Consider the following 22,039-nt stretch of genomic DNA (forward strand, 5'->3'; position numbering starts at 1 on the left):
GGGGAAAAAAAGGAAGGAAGGAATGAAGAAGATGGTGCGTCCCCAAGCAGACGGTGTGCTGTGAATCCACACGCCCAGGGGACACTTGTGTAGCTCGCATGGCGAGACTAAACATGAACAGCTGGGAAAGGAGAGAGGAGGAAAACAGAAGGCGTCCCCCTCAGGACCCAATGTTGTAAATTAAAAAAGACGTGAGGCGGCTGCCTGGTCACTGACCTACAGTATCTGCAGAAAATGTGGTCGGAATTTGTACGTCGCCCACACATGGTGGGTGGTTTTGACTATCTTGTGACATTACTTGACACCCAAAGACCTGAATGGGTGCAGAAATTTTAAAAAATAATGGACATCCCACCCTCTTGGGCTGCCTCTCCCCCTAGTGAAGTCCACGCTGCAGGTCCCTCAAGCTCTCCTGCCGTTCCTGCGCACTTCACCTTCCAACGTCCGGCCGGACTGGTGCAGGGGTCTTGGCCGTTTCACGTTGGTACCCTTGTGCTCGTCACTCTTATGCGTCGTGCTTCTGTCGTTTCATCGTCTCCCTGAGATCAGAGACGTTCTCGTGGCCAGTGCCCGCTTCCCTCCACCATGCCACCTTCTGGCAGGTGGCCCTTCCACCCAGCCTCTCCCCTCCCTGCTTTGTCTCTTTCTCTCTCTGACTGCTGACCGATGGCCGACGGTCCCTGTAATCGAGTTACCCGCGCTGCACTGAGGTCATCTGCCCCCTCTCTGCGCCTTCCTTCCTCTAATTCCATTTCGACCGCCGTCTGCCATTAATAAGCGTCTTGTCTGATTGGATTTGAGCACATGGCCCTGGCCTGGCAGCTGCTGATTTCATCTCTGCCCGTTGATTTCCTGCTGCTGCCCCCTCACTCTTGCCGGCCTCTGCTTCTTTATTTCCCCCTGTAATTAGCAGGACATTCTCGGACTGGCCTGCACTGTCCCCTCGCACGCCGCTGAGTGCCTGACATGCCGTCTCCTCCTCAGTATGCCAGCGTCATCTCCCTGCTGGGCACCTTAAGAGAGTCAAAAGTAAATGGCACCTGGGCATCCTCACCATGCTCCAGCTGAGAGTCTGACACTGTGGCGGATGGCTGGTGCGCTTACCCGGCTGGGACGCCTTCATAACAGTAGGACCGGGGGAGACAGCGGGCATAAGGCGTTATCTCCCCCGGATCGCTAGGTGGCAGCCCTGTTGGGTTCTGGAGACAGGGAAGCCCTACTTTGTCAAGCTCCCACCTCAGCCGGAAGTGCCTCCGGACCACCCTAATGGGCCATTGGAAGTACTCCCAGGTGTCACATAGAGGAAGCCCGCTGCCGCAGCTTGCTGGGAGGAGTGAAGGCAGAGAGGAACAAAAGAAAGACAAAGAAACAAAAGAAGAATAGTGCTGTGTGCTTTGTTCTTGGCGCTTTGTACTGTGCTTGTTGGGAAGCGTTTCCCACAGAATACAAACACTTGTGCAAAGCTTTTGCCTGTGTCTGTCTGTGTCGGGTTTGGGGGGCTGAAGCGCCCCCTTCAGGCCACGACACACATGGTGATCCTGGACACCAGAATAGAGGGGCATCTTAGGGAGCCACCAGGCCAGGCCATCTCGACAGAACAGATGTTTGAAGGAAAGCCACCCTGGACTTGTCTTGGTGCCACCTGGCTTCCTCCAGAGTTGTTCTGTGAGTCTGTGCCAGCTTTTACAGTGGCACAAGTTCTGAGCCACTGCAAGCTAGGTATAAGATGCCCCTATGGTCCAAACTAAGTATGCACAGACACAGCCCACCCACACTCCAGTAGACACTCGAGTACAAGAAGGCATACGGGCACAGGCACCCTCACTACATCAGAGAGCATAGAGAATGAGACCATCATGGGCACAGCCACATGCATAAACACTCAATCACAAATGGTTACACTCCAGGTGTAAATTACATGGCAATCAGGGGTCCTGCTAGTCCTGCACTGTTGCCTGAACACTGAAATCTCTAGTGTGGCACCGTGGCAGTTAGGATACGCCAGCTATAAGCAGATCACTCATCAGGGTGCAATCTGCAAGCAAAAGTCATACCACCTTGTACTTCTAAGTGGCATCACTCTGAAGAAGCACTTTAGCACTGGCATAACAAGAACCAACTGGCTGCGCCACCCACCTGCCACAGACCGACACTGCGGCTCTGGTTAGTCACGGTCGGGTCATGTTGAGGGTAAAGCAGGCCAAAATGAAAGGACCCTCTGAATCTGAGTTTGAACACAATGTGGCGGGCAGCAGGGTGGAAGGACTAAGGCACACACTGAATAACCGCTCAGCCTGATACTGGTATTGGTTATTAGACAACGTGAAATGGAGCCTACTGAGAACAGGTAACAAGACTCAGGTGGCCTGGCACTGTTCCCCTTTCTATGTGCACGCTGGCAACATGACAGTATGGCGAGACCATAGCAAGCACCAAAACGGCTGCACGGGGCTCCTATTTATAATTTTCTGCTAAAGGTCCTCACAAGGCCTCTCAAAGGACACACTGCTTTGCCTTGCCAGAAGAGCTGCTTTCACTCAAGCATCCAGTCCAGCCCAGTATGATGCCACTGAAGCATTTAGCTCCACTCCACCTCCTGTCACTCAAGCAAGTAGCCCCGCCCCATCTCTGGACACTCAAGTATCTAACTCCACCCAGCCACACCATTCAATCATTAGCCCCGCCCAGCCTCCTTCCATTGGCTGATACCCACCCAGTCTCCTGTCACTGAAGCACTGATCCCAACACAACCTCCGGCCCCTCAAGCATCTAGTCCAGCCCACCCTGCTGTCACTTGATCATTTGGCCCCACCAAGACTATTGCTGCTCAAGTATCTAAGTCCACCCAGCTCCAGTACTCAATTATTTAGCCCCACTTGCCACTCAGGCATTGATACTCACCCAGTATCCCCAACCAGCCTCCTGCCACTCAAGCATCTAGCCCCGCCCAACCACTTGCCAAGCAAAAACTGATCCCGTCCCGTCACTGAAGCAGTGATTCCTCACCCAACTGTCAGCTCCATAAGCATTGCGTTTAGCCCACCCTGATGCCACTCAAGCATCTAGTCCAGTTCAGTCCTTCTGCGACTCAAGTATTTAGTTCAGGCCACCCTGCTTTCACTGAACCATCTAGCCCCGCCCAGCCTCCTGCCACTCAAGCATCTTGCCCCGCCCAGCCTTCTTCCACTCAAGTGTCCAATCCATCCCACCCTGCTGTTAAGTCAGACATCCAGCTCTGCCCAATCACCTGCCACTCAAGCACTAAGCTCCACCCGGTTTGTGACACGCTTGCCCCCCAGACTACACCTGTGCTGGGCACTAAATGATGCAACCCCCATAATATGCTTTTAAAATTTATTTTCAGGGACAAACCCCCCCCCTTTCAAATTTTGATTCTCATACTTTTTGGGGGGTCCCAAAGGATTAATGAGTGGGTCCTGGACCCATGGGGACCACTCAGATTTTCATACTTCACCATTGACACAAGAACACCACCAGTCGGACCGGAGAAGCTGAGCAGGTGGCACTAACGTTGAACTTCAGCCTCCATTTCAGGTAGAGAGCCACAGAGGACAGAGCTGAGCGAGACACTCAAGAACACCCCATCACACACACACACACACACACACACACACACACACACACACACACACACACACAGCTAAACACACACAGCTAAACACACACACACACACACTCCTTGCTTTAGTGCATAACATCATGTGCATGTAAAGTAAGGCAGAGCAGTGCTGGCACACAGTGACGTAGTGCCCTGTACCCCAACTACCCCACACACACCCACACACACACGTCCGTAGCTGACTGTGCACCCAGCATGGCTCACTGCCATACTTCTGCGCCCTCAGACACATAAGCACATCCTCATTGGGCTCTATGGCAGCTTGTGCCGGGGGTACAGCTGGCCGGCCATCTTGCCGCAGCTCTTCTCCGACGCTGGGGTGGGGGGCTTATCTGCACAAACACAGCAGGAACGAACCTCACGGCCCTCAGCCTCGTCTGTGAGCAGAGAATTATAAATAATGCACTCGGCAGATCATGTAAAATTCTCTATGAACCGCAGGGCCTTTTCTGTTTTGCTGCGTGCTAATTCATATTTTATGACACTGAGGTGCTGCTTGCAATGCCAATAGAGGAGTGGGCACACGCCAGCTCTGCCTTTCTAACGTCCTCCCTCCATTTGCTTTCTCTCTTTTTTATTAAAATGGTTTTCTGCCCCGAACCACAAGAGGAGGAGACAGCAGACCCAGAACCAGAGGGGGGCACTGTGCCATGTCCTCGGGGTGTTGTAAAAGTGGGGAACTACAGAGTGTGATGACATCTTCTCCATTTGACCACTAGGAGGCACCTGTGGATAGAGGTTGCCAAATGCCCTGTGAAGCCTGAGCAGATGCCAGCCAGCTTGTCATACCAGCAGCGCACGTGCTAATTGGCTCACCGTGCCCCCCAAGCTGGTTCACCCCTGCGATGACAGCCTGCCACCCATGGATGTGTTATTTGCTGTCGGCTCTCACTTTTGGTACCTGTAGCAAGGTAGGACAGACACCCACCTACTGTGGTCAGACATGGCAAGTAGAGCTGCTGCTTGTTGGTGGTCCACTCCTTTGCCTTTGCATTTGAACTGTGCCAGCTGGATCTTCCAGTCTGCACTCTGACTCACCCCTACCACTGGCAGAACCCTAATCTAGTATCTGTGAACCATCCTCCATGATGACGAAGGTCCTAGTGAGGTCACATGACCCTGTTGATTCCACAAATCCCAGGGGTGTTGGCAGGAACCCTAGATGGGTTGCCAGTCCATCATGGGACCCACTCACACAAGTAGTGAACGAATGAGATGTAACGTTATAAATGAATTTCCCCTTTGGGATTAATAAAGTATCTATCTGTCTATCTATCTAAAGGTCCTTTAACAGCGGACATTATTAGAAATGACTTGATTCCGGCAATTGCTCATTTATCTTCCACTTCCACGGCCAATCTTTTCATTATTAGGTTGTATCAAACCTGGAAAGGATGTCACTGCGTGTCACTTTAGTCATGGTTTACATGTGGACATGTCACACATGTGCGATTAGGAGGGAGCTGAGGTGACCAAGTAAAGGTAAATTACCTGCCAGGCCAGGAGGTGGCAGGGTGCACTAAACCTACCCTTGTTATCTCCACAGGCCAAACACGGGAAAATCTGCCTGTTTCAGCATCAACGACATCACTTCTGTTTCCAGCGCCCAGACTGACGTCATTTCTAGTTTCTGGCACCCAGACTGACGCCACTTCCGGTTTTGGTGTGCCGGCGTATGTCATTGATGCTGCAACAGGCAGGTTTTCCCGTGTTTGGCCTGCAGAGATAACAGAGGAAGGTTTAGTGCGCCCTGCCACCCCCTGGCCTGGCAGGTAATTACCTTTACTTGGTCCACTCAGCTCCCTCCTAATTGCACGTGTGTGTAACAGGGCACAGAAAAAGAACGTGCAAGATCCATACAGACAGCACGTGGGCCGGTATGGGATCTGGAGTTGGGATGCAGAAGTATGAACCAGTGAGTCACAAATTAACAATTGGTCAGTCATCAGTACAGTGGTCCGCATGTTAAACACGTGGCCATAAGCCTTGAAAATGCCAAGCAGTTACATAGCAGTGGACTGCCCTTGGGGTCCGCTCAGATCAGAAGCCATTTCTGATTGTGATGCGCCAGGTTTTCTTTGTGTCAGGTGTCTCTTGTTACCTGGGTCAGGGCTTCCATGGTTGTGTGTTTTAAAGGCTCCTGTCGTCACTCTGACTCTGTCTTGGGTCATATAAGAACTTGCTGAGGCCCATCTAGCTTACTGGACTTGCTGGATCTTAGAATTTACTGGAGCCCTCCAAGCTCTGGAGAGGAAAGCATCCACAAGCTCTATATATGCAGTTGGCATATTATTAAAAGACATTTAAACCTGCAGGGGAATCTTTTCTATCTATCTATCTATTATATAGTGCCTTTCATTCTATCTATCTATCTATCTATCTATTATATAGTGCCTTTCACATCTATCTATCTATTTATTATATAGTGCCTTTCACATCTATCTATCTATCTATCTATCTATCTATTATATAGTGCCTTTCACATCTATCTATCTATCTGTTATATAGTGCCTTTCACATCTATCTATCTATCTATTTATCTATCTATCTATCTATCTGTCTATTATATAGTGCCTTTCACATCTATCTATCTATCTATCTATTATATAGTGCCTTTCACATCTATCTATCTATCTATCTGTCTATTATTTCAACCTTCTCTTAAGCATCCAATGAAATTAATTTGCCACCTTTTATTCCACAGTGACCCATCCTAGATGGAAAGATCTGCCCACCAACTGTGTACGCTTGTCTCCGCACGTGTTTTATGAGCTATTGTCCCACTCGGTGTGGTCTGTGTGGCAGTTCCATCTCGAACTATCCATGCGATTACAATCCACGTTGTCTCTTTTGACTTCATCACTACGTTAAGGTCCTACAGATCAACTCCTGAAATGGTTGGTAGTTAAAACTTCTACTATACGTTTTTGGTGGTTTTTCCATTACTTGGGGTCCCAGCTCATATCAACACCCAAGTGTTACACTACAGGGGGTTACAACAAGGATGGTCAGGTTTGAATCCCGAGGTGAAGGTTTCTTCATCAAGCCAGTGGATTACGATGGATGCGTGTCGCCAATCATAACTTAACAATTTGTTCACACAAATCAAATCCTAAATCCCATAATCATCAGACCCCCTGCTCTAAATGATCCCTAACTCAGTGTTTCCCAACCTTTGTGGTGACATGACCCTCATTTTGACATGCCGGGGGTGGTCTCCTGTGGTAGAGGGGGTCCATGGCTCTGAATAAATGACCAGTTTGTAAAACAATTCCATTCGGCCTTGTGGACAAAAATCTGGAAAGCCTACCAGGTGGAAATCAAGCAGTAGGGAATGTCAGGTTATTGGAACAGGACTCCCCGTGAATTTCTAAAATCCACGATCGATGACTTTGAGCAGAGCTTATAAGAGAGAAAACGCCACCATTGAGATTTTGCTTTGGCCACTGTCACGTGTGTGCATGGGAGACCAGGTGATGGTAATTCTCCACCATTCCGGGGGTGGCACTGTGTCATTACGCTCTGCCAACCGGCTCTCCTCCGATGACGTCATTTCCGGTGTCCGCTCACCTTACCCGGCAGCCATAGGACCAGAAGAACCGCCATCTTTGACAGTCAGAATAGGACTCCAGTCTAAGAAGATTCGTTTTGCGTATTTCACGCACTTTTCATTTTCTGTTTTCAGCTTTATGAATAGACGGGCTTGGCAGCAAGTGTGGCTGAGTTAGTTTATTATGTTTTATATTTTTGTGAACATTCTCAAAACTATTTATTTTTAATACTGAAATTGTTCTGTTTTATATATTGTGAATTTTGTTTAATGTGAATGCAATCATTGTATCTTTTGTATATAGTTCCTGTTTGCCTGTTGTAGCACAGGGGGGCTTTAATTAATGTAACACCCATAGAATGCACGTGTAGCGCACAGCAGAATCCTGGCTAAAGCTGGATGACGCTTTTGCAGTTGCATGACGTTGTTGCAGAATAAACGTCAGAATCCTGATATTGGCGTGTCTGTCTTCTTTCAATCATCAGCAGCCATTTTAAAGCCGCTACCCAAAGTTCCAGAAAACATTTTCATTGTCCACAAAGACAGGTGGCGCTGTTGAGGTAAGTTGTCGAAGGCTTGAGGAATTAGTTGGTCAGTCTCCGTGGGCACGAGAGCACCGTGGGGAGTCGATGAGGTCATTGGGGCGAGTTGTACCTGCATGCGAGGGTCCTGCGGTGTGTGTGATGGAGCCGCTGCGCCCACAGTGCCGTATAAGTACGGGCCGGCATAGGAGATCCACTCATCCATCCATTATCCAACCCGCTATATCCTAACTACAGGGGTCTGCTGGAGCCAAACCCAGCCAACAAACTCCGGGCAGGGCGCCAACCCACCACAGGGCACACACACACACCAAGCACACACGGGACAATTTAGGATCACCAATCCACCTAACCTGCATGTCTTTGGACTGTGGGAGGAAACCCACGCAGACACGGGGAGAACATGCAAACTCTACGCAGGGAGGACCTGGGAAGCGAACCACTGCGCCACCGTGCCACCAGCATAGGAGATCGAGAGAAGAAAAACGAGCGGAGGTTACTGGACAGAAGGAACGGCAGGAGTTGGAGTTTAGGAAGAAGCAGGCGGACAGGGATGGTGCTTCAGGAGGAGGCCCGAGGGTCACTCCTGATGGGCAGCCCGGAGCAGGAGTGATCGCTGCGCTCCGGGATGTCTTCTCGTCGGGTGGAGCCCGGATTGGCAGCGGTGGGAACGGGAATGTCTACACCTGTTGGTGTTCGTCTCTCCGTGCTGCAAGGCCTAGGAAGGAAAAGCTGGAGAGGTGTCGGTTTGAAGAGGGAACTGAAGATTTTAAAGACGGCTGGCAGTATTTTCACCTCATTTTTAAAGGAATCGTTTATTGACATTTTAAGCTCCGCTTCATTGTTTTTAATGGGATTATTTATTCCGTTTGAAGCACTGCACTATGGACACTGTTGCGGATTCGTTTTCATTTCACATAAAAGCACTTCTGCACTTCTCCACCATCCCCTTGCTCCGAGTGTGATTTGTCCCCATCTGCCGGTTCATCCGGTGGTGTTGGGTTCGAGCTTCTCACGAATCTGGAAGATGGAGCTTGGAGCAGGACCCTCACCGTCACATCCCCTCTGGGAATTCAGTGCCACTGTGTGAAAGGTGGGAGGCGGGGGTCCCGCGCAATCACCAGAGCATCAGAGTGTTGGATGAATTAAGTGCAATCGTCAGAGCAGTGGGCTGGGGAGGCCATCCAGGATCGGCCATGATCCCGCTCTAGCCGTCGTGAATCAACCCTTAAACCGCCATAGCCAGCTATAGTCGGTTCCCAATGGAATTGCCAGTACGCCGGAGCCGAGTATATTTGTGAGAGATGGCCGGCAGCTTATCACGGTCCAATACATCCAGGCCGCTAGATGGAGTCCTCCCTGCAACATGGAAGTGCCCCGGATTCCCGCAGGGCATCATGGAAAATGGAGTTTGGCTCCACAGCCCTGCTGGATACCGTGGGTGGCGTAACGAGTCTTGACGTTCCCACACACCACTGCACGATGTACTTACCCGCTGAGGACTACAATGAAGTCCATCACGTTCCAGCCATTGCGCAGGTACGAGCCTTTGTGAAACACGAATCCCAGGGCGATTACTTTGATTCCAGCTTCGAAGCAAAAGATTCCAATGAAATAAGGCTCCGTTTTCTCCTGCATAAGAGGGATGAAGAGAGGAAGAGGGAGGGAGACAAAGAAGAGAGCAATTGAGTACCAAGTCAAAAACGATTAAGACAAGACTGTGAAACTCCAGGCTCTGTGGACAAAAATCTGGAAAGCCTACCAGGTGGAAATCAAGCAGTAGGGAATGCCAGGTTATGGGAACAGGACTCCCCGTGAATTTATAAAAACACATTTGACGGCTTTGAGCAGAGCTTTAAAGTGCTGAAACACCACAGCTGAGATTTTGCTTTGGCCGCTGTCACGTGTGTCCATGGGAGACCGGTCAAGGGCTCCACCATTCCAGGGGGTGGGCACCGTGTCAGTACGCTCTGCGGAAGACTGACGGCTCTCCTCCGATGATGCCACTTCCGGGGGCCACTCATCTAGTCCCACCATCTTTGACAGTCAGAATTTGACTCCAGTCTAAGAAGACTCGTTTTGCGTATTTAACACTATTTTCAACTTTATAATAGACGGCGTTGGCCGCAGGGTCCTGTGTGTCTATTACAGCACAAAGACAGGTGGCGCTGTTGAGGTAAGTTGTCGAAGGCCAAAGGCTTGAGGAATTAGTCGGGTGATCAAAGCTGCTTCCTGTGTTTGAGTGGGACTCGTGTCTCAGTCGTCGCAATGCCATGAAGAAACAGAATTTCTATTGTTATCATCCCTTCCAGATCAAACTTCAAAGCATCCGTCCATCCCATTATATCCTAACTACAGGGTCACAGGGGCTTTGCTGGAGCCAATCCCAGCCAACACAGGGCGCAAGGCAAGGACAAATCCCCAGGCAGGGTGCCAGTCCACCACAGGGCACACACACAAACACCAAGCACACACTAGGGACAATTTAGGATCATCAATGCACCTTTGGACTGTGGGAGGAAACCCACGCAGACACGGGGAGGACATGCAAACTCCACGCAGGGAGGTCTCCTAACTGTGAGGCAGCAGCGCTACCCACTGCGCCACCGTGCCACCCTAATTCAAAGGATTTAGAGGCAAAATGTATATTTCATTTGTACAATCTTTACCACTTTTTTTCCAGTGTTTCCATCATCAATTTTTCGATTGTCATTTTCTTTTCATTTTATTTAGTTTCCTTTGGACAATGTTTGCATCTTTTTTATTTACAGGAAAGTCATTGCGTTCGTTTAGAATAGTTTGGAGCTTTTTCACTGTGTGCCGTGACGCCATTTTATTATGCCAAGGTACCCAGTGATCCACCGGCAGTGTGGGACCCCCGAAGATGATTCTTAGGTTGGCGCGTGCGATCTCAAGCCTTCCATCATCCTGGTTTTTTGAGGCTCAACTTTATTATTAAGAACTTTGATTTACGGGCGTCACGACAGATCGGACCACCTCCCTTTCTCTCGGTCCTAATCGTAAAGTCTTTCTCTGTGTCGTTTGAGCAAGAAAAGTTAACGAAAATGATACATGGAAACGAGGGAGCCTGAGAGGCAAACCGAGTCTGTTGCGGCCCAGCGTTTCCACTTGTACGGGTGCAACTCTCTTTTCGGGTTTTTCATTTTGGTTTTCTTATTTATTGAGTTGCAAACGTTAAGGTTTTATAGGTTTGGAACCTCTAGAATCAAGTCAAGTCTTATTTTGTAGATTTACGTTGTCACACGCGTGTGCATGGGAGGCGGTCTAAGGGCTTAACTGGGAGTAAGACGCCGAGCCAGGCGTTGATGAACGGTACTAATGCCTTTTCTGCCTCTTCCACAGAACACCAGAAGGAAAGCCCATCTAAGACTCCGCCTACTTCCGCTGCTACAACACGCCCTCTTGCAGACCTCACGCCCACCTGAGATCCCGCCCCTTCCTGTCCTCCACCTATAAAACCCAATCCTTCCTTCTCCCATTCAGTCTGTCGTGACTCCGCACATCATTGGTGGTGCTTATAATATATGGGGTGGACTCCCCAGATCTTCATAACTGTTTTTTCTCTGTTCTGTTCACATGTTGTTACTTTTTTATGGTTAGACAGACTGCTACAATCAATGTGGTTCATTAACTTTTTATGAGAACTCCTGGAGTGTTATGAAGTCTACATGTTGTGATGGACGGATGGGGGAAGGCAGCGACTTTGGGACACGCTGGATGGAAACTTCCCTGCAGCATAGCGGTGGCCCGGATCTGGGAGTTCGGCTTCACGGCCCTGCTGGGTACCATGGGTGCCGCCAGGAGACGCTGCAGGGGGATCTGGGGGTTTTTACGGTCTACGTAGCCCGGAAGTACTCTAAAGTCACAACGACGGAAGTCTCGAAGTACTTCCGGGCTGAAGAAAATGCAAGTTCTCCATTTGACCCACAAGTCAAGGAGGAAATTCGAAAATTAATATTGGAACTAGAAAATTATACAGGGTGGTCCAGATCTAATTATGCAGATGCAGATCGTCTGGATGATTTTGATTTATGGCAGGACCAGTTCGGCACGAAGACGATTCTTCATGTCGTCAGTTCGCACACTTCTCGATGGTCCGGGATTTTTTGGGTGATTTTCTATGTATTAAACTTAATAAGTTATAACGTAATGAAAATTGCATAATTAGATCTGGACCACCCTATATACTGACACCCACGTGCGATTAGGGGGCAGCCAGAAGGAACCAACAGAGCGCGAAAACTCACCGGACAGGGATCTAAGATGGCATACTAATGCTTCTCTCCTTTTTTCATCAGAGAAACCAAAGACCAAATGAATCTCGGTACGTGAATTCTGACCGTCCCTCCTTGATGACTTCACCTCCGGGTGCCCTTCGATGACATCACCTCTGTCACCCTTTGTTCACGTCTTCTCCTCCCTGCACCCATTTCCAGTTCATTCACCATAAATTCAGCTATTTTTCCAACACGTTTGTCGAATGTATATTGGAACGTTGACTGTGCTGTACAAGACAGTAACTTACTTTGGTTCTTCGATGGTATATGGGGACAGTTCTCCAACCCTTAAACTGTCTTTATGGTCTCTTTTCTTCATAATACGTAGGAGGAGGATGAAGAAACCAAAACAACAAGGGGTTCCACCAGCTTTTTTTTCTCCCACTTCAGCCAACAGCCCATAAAAGTATTTAAGAGAATCTAGAATTGTAATTTTGTATTGGGAGTGGAACCCACCCTGGCTACATGACCCTCTTCTCAGGCAGGGACTTGGAATTTTTTCCAGCCACTGTCTGCCAACTACATGACCCACTGACCACCAGAACTACATGACCCTTTGCCCATCGGGACTACATGACCCTCTACCTCAAAGCCTACATGACCCTGTACCTCAAAGCCTACATGACCTACTGATTGTCGGGATTACATGACCCACCCTGATGGTGCCCACCCTGGCTACATGACCCTCTTCTCAGGCAGGGACTTGGAAATTTATCCAGCCACTGTCTGCCAACTACATGATCCTCTGCCCATCGGGACTATATGACCCTCTACCTCAAATCCTACATGACCCTCTGCCCATTGGGACTATATGACCCTCTACCTCAAAGCCTACATGAACCTCTGCCTCAAAGCCTACATGACCCCCTTGTTTTGGATGGTTGTACTCTCTAATCATGGAGACATGTTGCCTGTTTTTTGCACATGCAAATCAGAATTTCACTGGAAGCTGTACACGGGACAATAAGGACCCTATAAACATATCGCGCCCCACCCAATCTGCCACCTCACCAGCATCTAACTCCGCCCAGCCACCTATAAATCTCACCCCGCCCCTTTGGCTGTACTCAAAGATCTCGCTCTGCCCAGTCCTTTGCCACGTCCTCATAAATGACCTGCAGGTTATGTTTTACGTATTTAAAGCAAGTGTGTTTTGAGATTTTTGAGGTAAGGAAGACTGAGGTATCAAGATAAGGAAGTTCTTCCCACCAATTGTGGTGATGGAGAGTAGTCACATGGTGTATGTTGATTGGCACATGCAGGAAAGAATTGGACTGGACTTTGTGCACGTGGCAGTAAGGAACCTCTGAACCCACAAGTTTCCCAATAAGATTAGTAAACACATAAAAATGTTTTAACGTGTAGGTTGGTTGGCAAGGAAATGATAAGGGAAGCTCAGATTGGATGATCGTTCAACAAATAATCCTGTTCTTTATAAAATGTATTCCTGCATGGATTCACTTTAAAAGGATTTCAAATGTATTGGAGGTACATTGTGTAAATAAAGCCTGAAGGTGTCTAAGCGCACGTCTACATACTTACAGGTCCACTGGGATGAACGTGTTTTGCTCCAGATGGACCACAATCAAATGGTAACGATCAAGATCAATTATCATGGCGCCATGAAGTGAACTCCCACCCAATCCCAACTCCCATTGTGTTCGTGACCCCTTGCTAGGCCTGTTGGTCGAAAGTTGAGACAGATTTGGGAGCCACACATAGAAGATTAAGAAGTCAGGGAAAATGGGACACCCCCCCATATTAAGCTTTTCCCACCTGTGTGAGTCATTAGTATAATCTTCATCTTCACAACAACACGGATTAGCCTCTGTTTTCAAAAAGCTCTTCACAGACGGTGGCCTGAAGCAGATTCTCCGGGGAGATTTCCAGAAGGAGAGGAGTGATCACGGTGCCTTCGGTGTAATTAAGTAAGCCGCAGGGACTCGCTGTCACTAAGTGGGCTCCTAATGGTCCGCCGTAGTGACTGTCATTACTCAGCCCATTTAATCAGCAGGCGCTGACTCGAGCAATAATTTTACCATTTTTTTTCATCTTTCATCCTGCTACATTTTAACGATATTCATCTTTAACTACTGACAGGGCGAAAATGTAGTCCAGAAATAGCATTAGCAGGGTTGCTTGGAGGGAGACCGTCGGGTAGGGAGATTCACCGGTCACGAGCAGTCATTTTGAAGGTAGTTTTTGCTGTCCTGTTCTTATTTTAGTACCATTTTTTGTGCCAGTTCTTATAGCTTTTTTATTTCTATAATGTTATTTTATGTTTTGCTTTGTTTTTTGCAGAATCGCCATTTTGTAGTTCCCTCCAGTCTGGTGGCCATGTTGTGCGTAATAATGCGTTCTTATTTCTGTGACGTAACACCAAGAAGTTGCACATCATCATTTCATCCTCATTAGATGATTAAAGATGGTGTTTGACTTTTTCACTCTCAAGGAATATTGCACTCTGGTGTTCTGCTTTTGTTTTAAGGATTTGTTTTTGGGATTGCGGACTCATTTTGGCTGCTTTGGTTTGTCTTTTTTGGCTCATCTTTAGAAATCTATTTTTGATTTTGTTTTGAATTTTTTTTTTTTGTTCATAAATATTTATGTGCATTAAGAAACTCCCTTTTGTGTTTGGGCTAGGGGTTGCCACTTGATTGAAATACAGGGCGGCCAGTCTGAGATCTCCTTTCTTCTAACACACTGGTCATCCCACACACACGATCAAACGCGCGAGCTACTGCAAAACTCTGGCTATCTAAGTGATCGAGTTAGCCTTCCAATTTATATCGACTAAAGAAGGGATTTAAAAAAAAATGTTGTTTATGGGCTGGATGTGGAATTGGAAGAGGATTTTTTTCTCTCACAATGTCGCAATCGAAGTACGTTTGTCTGATCTGTCAATCTATCATTGCTATTACAAAGAAGGAAAATGTGGAAAGGCACTTTGGAACTGTTCATAAAAACTACGAAACTGACTTCCTTCCGAAAAGCGATCTGAGAAAGAGAAAGGAGAGGGAACTAAAATCGCAGTTAATCGGACAGCCGTCATTTTTCACTCTGCTGAATTCAAAAGCTCCTTGACTGCATTATTCGGCTTTACTTATTCATGTGAGTCAGCCTTTTTATGAAGATTATTAAATCCAAATACTGTAGTGACCATAAATGTATTGAATTGTTATAGAAAAAAAAAAAAAAAGATCTAAATCCGTGAAGTAATTCTCTCGTTCACTAGCTAAACAGAGTTAAGGTTACGCCCTCAGGCAGACACGTGAGTGAGGAGGGCCATAAAGGTTATTCAGTTATGTAAGGTACGACAACATATATTTTATGTATAAAGTATACTCAGTGTGTATATATATATATATATAGAGAGAGCTTTTTAATGTAGGTAGATTATTTCAGCCTGGTCATTTTAAAAGTAGCTCACAAGCCGAAAAAGTATGGTCACCCCTGATATAGTGCCTTTCACATCTATCTATCTATCTATCTATCATATAGTGTCTTTCATATCTATTTATCTGTCTATCTATCATATAGTGCCTTTCATATCTATCTATCAGTCTATTATTAAGTGTCTTTCATATCTATCTATCTATCTATCTATCAGTTATATAGTGCCTTACATCTATCTATCTATCTATCTATCATATAGTGCCTTTCATATCTATCTAAGTGTGTCTTCCCTCTTTTGCACTGTCACAAATGGCCGGAGGTGGACAGTCTCAGTGCCCCCCAGTATCACATTGACAGACTGGATATCTTCTTGGCCCAGCACTTACACTCCTGTTCTCTATTCTGTCCAAGTCTTTCTCCCCTTATGTTTATTTACGTGTTGTTCATTCCCGCTTCACCGTGTTGGATTTCGAGAGATCTCTAGAAGATCTCCAGACACTGCAGAACTAGCCCTTTCCTTTGCTAATGCCATGAACTTCAGCTCCATTTCTGTGCCCGTGTAGGGATAATAAATCATTGGGACACGGTACGGGCAGTCTTCTTGGGCACCCTGTAGGCAGATAGCTCTTCCACGTGTCTATTTTCTTTTATCCAAAGTGGATTTGAATCCTGTATTGTCTGAGGCTTTCAGTTCCCAAAGGGTCATCTGGAGTGGTCAGACTCACTTGGAGCGCTGCACTCCGATGGACCCTGACATCCAGCCATAATGAGATTAAGAGCTGTCTTGTGCCTTGGCATGATGAATTTCTCTCTCCCCTTGTTATTATTAGCGGCACCGGCGTTTCTCATTTTTTACATTTGCCTCAGACTCCCCCGTTGTGGAAGAATTAGAGAATTACAAATAACCGGTGGCCCTGCTAAAGAGTTTAAAGATGTTAATGACTTGTAATTGATGCATCAGGATGACTTGCCCTGCACGGCAGAATAAGTGGAGTGCTGCAGGCTAGCGAATTTAACAGCGGACGGGGAAATTTGGGCGCCGTGCTCTTAGTAATAAGCTTCAACACAAAAGGTCAGCCCCACAGGTGCTGCCGACTACGCCGCCCCAGTTTACTCTTACTGGGTTGTGCTTCCCAGCAGCTCTCCTCTCAGCCCAGAAACTAACGAGACACACAGAACTGTGGCATTTCTCACCCAGTCTGGCAGACTTCAGAGATTTTCTTGCGACGCATGACTCAGAAGCGCAGGCTGTGCTCCATCTGCAAAGATGCAGGCCCCCCATCTGAGGAATGCCGGGTCTGGCCGAAGTCAAGAAAAACGGGAATGTGGAGACTGACAAGTGGCAGTCGACTTTCAGCTGGCTGTTGTCAACGATCCTCTGGGGGCGGGTTTTTGATGGTTGGAATTGCTGATTGTTCTACCAGCGTTGGAGAAATAATAGCAGGAGAAAAGGCAAAAGAATGGAGTGGGAGATGAAATCGCAAAGCAGGAAGGCAAACTAGAAGCTAAAACAGAAATGCAAAGTCTGAGAAAGCTAACCAAAAAGTCAGTTCACCCAAAGGTTTAAGCGATGTGGTATCCCTCCCGTGATTGTCATCGTCACGCCTCGCCTCGCCTCGAGTCAGGGTTAGGGTTGTGAATTTCTTCCTTTTCGTGTTTGTGATTTGTTTGATCTTTTTAATATGTTAATATTATTTGTTATGCATCTCCTTTTTGTATGTAGCGCCTTAGGGGGTGGGGCCACCTAATCCTGCAAAGTGAGCTGGCCAGTTTATTTATTATTATTTTAATTTGCTTTTTTAATTTATCACTTAAGAGCCGAGCCATTCGCTTACTCACTTTTGAACAAGTTTTATTCTTCTTTCTCTGTGTCAAGATCTGTTACCTTAAAAAACATTTTCTTCTCTTCCAATAACTTCTCCTGTTTGTACCTGGAAGTCATTTTAGGGATTTTCAGCAATGCAGAATTCAATATTTACAGTCATCCCCTTCTTTGAAGTTTGCTCAAACGTTAGGAGTAAATTTCTGTGCCGTCCTGGTCGATCGATCGATCTGTCTGTCTATCAAAGCCAAATACCTCTGACTCACTCATCACGAAATCTCCCTAACCTTGAGGACTTGGGACTTGAAATTTGGAGTGTAGGTTACCGTTGGTCCATAGGTGCTCACGAAGAAACGCTTTTAAAAAATTTGTGGTCCAAGCACGAAATTCCTTATAGTTTTTTAGACCCGTTTGTATGTCTGTCCGCTTTTCACGAGAGGACTACTTCACGGATTTAGATTGGGTTTTTTTCTAGAATTTGCTTGAACATTTCATTGATTTTGCGATTTTTCTCATCGCGCTAAGTATCAGAGTTCGCTGGCGGTGCCGAGTTATTAGCACGAATACGAGAGAGAATGACTCATCGGGGGGCGGGCCCTCCTCACTCACGTGTCTGCCTGAGGGCGTAACCTTAACTCTGTTTAGCTAGTGAACGAGAGAATTACTTCACGGATTTAGATCTTTTTTTTTTTTTTTCTAGAATTTGCTTGAACATTCCGGTTGATTTTTTGTGACTCCTCTCATTGAGCTAAGAATCAGAGTTCGCTTACAGGAGCGAGATATTCACGCCGATCAGAGACGGAGGGACGGGGAAGAGTGACGTCAGAAGTGCGGGGGCCAGGCGGGACCCTCCTCACTGTCCTGTTTTACTAATACGCGGACGAAGCCGCGGGGGATGGCTAGTCCACCTATATATGGATTATAAGGATCTGAGACTCGAAGAATTTGGATTTGTCTAGAATCGATTCTGATGAAGCTCATTATTTAATCACCTTAAATTGCAATGCACCTGTATGGTCGCCGCCATATTGAGGTTTTGTTTCTTTTTATTTTTTATTATTACCACACTTATATTAACCTCACCGGTTTGCTGTCTGGTACAAATCTTGTAATCTTGTAATTTAACCCTCTTCCTATTGCCCAAATGACTTGAAATTTTGCACACTTACTCACTTGCGATGACAATACATGAATCAGTAATCAGTTTCACGAATTGATCAATTCATCCACGTTAATTAAGAAATGAAATTTTCATATGAAGAACAGCTCAAGATTTCACCAATAGATGGTAGCGGATAGAAATATTAAAGGGAGTGTTCAAATATGGATTACAAAATTAGACTAAAACAAACCCAAGACTAAAAAGTTGAAAATAATACATATATAAAACAATACTTTTTAAAAACCACACTTATATTAAGTTAAAAAGTGTACTAAAAAGTAAAACGTACGTCTCTCATACATCACTCGTAAAATAAAAGTGTGGGCGCTTTTCATCAAATCATTAAAATCTTAGCAAAAGCGAGTAATGGATGAGAGAGACGTACGTTTTACATTTTAGTTCACTTTTTAACTTAATATAAGCGTTTTTTAAAAAGTATTTTTTTATAATACAGTAATCCCTCGCTACTTCGCGGTTCACTTTTCGCGGATTCACAACGGTTTTTAAATATAATAGTAGTATTTTCTAGTCTAAGAACAACAAAACAAGTCCGGTGACTAAGTGCGTTGTAACACGGGCTGCGATTGGTGCATGGGAGGGAGACGACAAATCACAGCTTCCCGTTTTCTAATCGGGCCCGTGATTGGTGCTTTGACTGATGCCCAGATCCCACAGCACCTCCCCTTGTCTCTCTGTCGCAGCCATTTCGCTTCAAGCTGTCTCGCCGAGCGGTTTACTTTACACTGTACTGTGTGTGATTTTTTTGTGGTTTCTTTGTGTTGAACTTCGCTTCAATTTTCACCCCCTGCAGTGGCTCCCAAACGTGCTCCTTCTTCCAAGGCTGGTGCTGCGCCTAAACGCCGTTCAATCGGTCCAATTTTGCAACAAGGTCGACGATGTCATGACCGCCTACAAGCTGCTCTTCGACTGGAAAGAGAAGCAGCGGCAGCAACTGCCGATCACAATGTTCCTACGACTACTACGGATACAACTTCGGAAAGCGTGGAAGAGGTGCCCCAGGAAATGTTAGGTAGGTCCCTGTTATTAATAAAGTAAAGGGTGGGTTGTAAACAGTTTAAAAACGCTCAAATACACGTTAAATAATTAAATAAATATGGTGTCCCGTCTTCACGGAAATTCAGTTATTTCGGCCGGCCTTGGAACCTATCTCCCGCGATAAACGAGGGATTACTGTAGAGAGATATTAGTTTTAAAGTTTAATCGAATTTATTTAAAGCAGGTTACATTCCATACAATCGAGTCAAACCCGTATGGTCGCTGCCATATTGGGGTTCTGTTCCTACCATCTCCATGGAGATCTTTCCCAGAGTTCTCCAGTGTGCACTCGTTGTTGACTCCATTCTGTGATGTCACTAAGATCACCCTGGGTGTTTCGGGGGTATGACGGACAGACCGTACCTTGCGTGGTTTTCTCCCGAATCCCCTGCTATTGTTTTTGACTCAGTCGCATTCCGGCTTTGACAAAAGATCTCCTCCTCGTCTCCCGGTTGGTACCTCTTGGGACTTTGAATCTCGAGGTCATTTTCATTTCCTGTTCATGGTCTCTCACACGTCAGTATTCTCAACAAAATAAACAATTCCATGTTTTAGCCGCGACCGCCATCTTGTTTTACTCGCCTTGACACAATCATCCATTGTTACACTGCAAAAAAATGAAATCTAAGCAAGTGAAAAATATTGATATTGTGACATGAAATCTTGTTTTCCTCATTGTAGGGATTATCGACTTGTCAGAAAATTAGCATTTATGATTATTTAGCTTAGTTTAAGAAATCTTTCGCTTACCCCACTGGCAGAAAGTTGTGCTAAATCAGTGTTTCTCAACCTGTGGGGCGTTAGAGATCTACAAGGGGCGGGCAATGGAAAACAATGGAAATCAAAGAAGAAGCTATTTATTGAAACAAACTTGTTTATTGACACTGCTTATTGTAGAAAAATCACACAGAATATGTTGACTATCGACTGTGCGGTATTCGTGTAAATGACCACAAAATCATTCTGCACGTAGGGGACGTAATGACGAAGAATACGGGAAGTGTGGAGAAACAGTGAGGAAATAAAGGACGAGGCAAACGCTGATCTCTACAACGGTAACCTTTTAAACTAGATACAGTGGGTACGGAAAGTATTCAGACCCCCTTCAGTTTGTCACTCTTTGTTATATTGCAGCCATTTGCTAAAATCATTTAAATTCATTTTTTTCCTCATTAATGTACACACAGCACCCCATATTGACAGACAAAAAAGAATTTTTGAAATTGTTGCAGATTTATTAAAAAAGAAAAACTGAAATCTCACCTGGTCCTAAGTATTCAGACCCTTTGCTCAGTATTTAGTAGAAGCCCCCTTTTGAGCTCATACAGCCAGGAGTCTTCTTGGGAAAGATGCAACAAGTTTTTCACACCTGGATTTGGGGATCCTCTGCCATTCCTCCTTGCAGATCCTCTCCAGTTCTGTCAGGTTGGATGGTAAACGTTGGTGGACGGCCATTTTTAGGTCTCTCCAGAGGTGCTCAATTGGGTTTAAGTCAGGGCTCTGGCTGGGCCATTCAAGAACAGTCACAGAGTTGTTGTGAAGCCACTCCTTTGTTATTTTAGCTGTGTGCTTAGGGTCATTGTCTTGTTGGAAGGTAAACCTTCGGCCCAGTCTGAGGTCCTTAGCACTCTGGAGAAGGTTTTTGTCCAGGATATCCCTGTACTTGGCCGCATTCATCTTTCCCTCGATTGCAACCAGCAGTCCTGTCCCTGCAGCTGAAAAACATGATGCTGCCACCGCCATGCTTCACTGTGGGGACTGTATTGGACAAGTGATGAGCAGTGCCTGGTTGTCTCCACACATACCGCTTAGAATTAAGGCCAAAAAGTTCTATCTTGGTCTCATCAGACCAGAGAATCTCATTTCTCACCATCTCAGAGTCCTTCAGGTGTCTTTTAGCAAACTCCGTGCAGTGTGTCATGCGTCTTGCACTGAGGAGAGGCTTCCGACAGGCCACTCTGCCATAAAGCCCTGACTGGTAGAGGGCTGCAGTGATGGTTGACTTTCTACAACTTTCTCCCATCTCCTGACTGCATCTCTGGAGCTCAGCCAAAGTGATCGTTGGGTTCTTCTTTATCTCTCTCACCAAGGCTCTTCTCCCCCGGTAGCTCAGCTTGGCCAGCTCTAGGAAGGGTTCTGGTCGTCCCAAACGTCTTCCATTTAAGGATTATGGAGGCCACTGTGCTCTTGGGAACCTTAAGTGCAGCAGAATTTTTTTTGTAACCTTGGCCAGATCTGTGCCTTGCCACAATTCTGACTCTGAGCTCTTCAGGCAGTTCCTTTGACCTCCTGATTCTCATTTGCTCTGACATGCATTGTGAGCTGTAAGGTCTTATATTGACAGGTGTGTGGCTTTCCTAATCAGTCCAGTCAGTAGAATCAAACACAGCTGGACCCAAATGAAGGGGATCTCAAGGATGAGCAGAAGAAATGGAAAGCACCCGAGTTAAATATAGGAGTGTCACAGCAAAGGGTCTGAATACTTAGGACCAGGTGAGATTTCAGTTTTTCTTTTTTAATAAATTTGCAACAATTTCAAAAATTATTTTTTTGTCTGTCAATATCGGGTGCTG

General features: G+C 46.4%; 1 protein-coding gene across 11 annotated transcripts in view; it reads right to left on the reverse strand.

Moving 5' to 3' along the window:
• The window catches only part of LOC120537999 (voltage-dependent R-type calcium channel subunit alpha-1E), a 368,732-nt gene that overhangs the window by 172,964 nt on the left and 173,729 nt on the right, over positions 1-22,039 (reverse strand). For all 11 annotated transcript variants that reach the window (XM_039767331.1, XM_039767338.1, XM_039767337.1 and 8 more), the window contains exon 5: positions 9,225-9,364. In XM_039767331.1, coding sequence (XP_039623265.1) covers positions 9,225-9,364 — 140 coding nt within the window. The remainder of the gene's footprint in view (positions 1-9,224; positions 9,365-22,039) is intronic.

The sequence above is a fragment of the Polypterus senegalus genome, chromosome 10, assembly GCF_016835505.1.
Source record: "Polypterus senegalus isolate Bchr_013 chromosome 10, ASM1683550v1, whole genome shotgun sequence".
NCBI lineage: Eukaryota > Metazoa > Chordata > Cladistia > Polypteriformes > Polypteridae > Polypterus > Polypterus senegalus.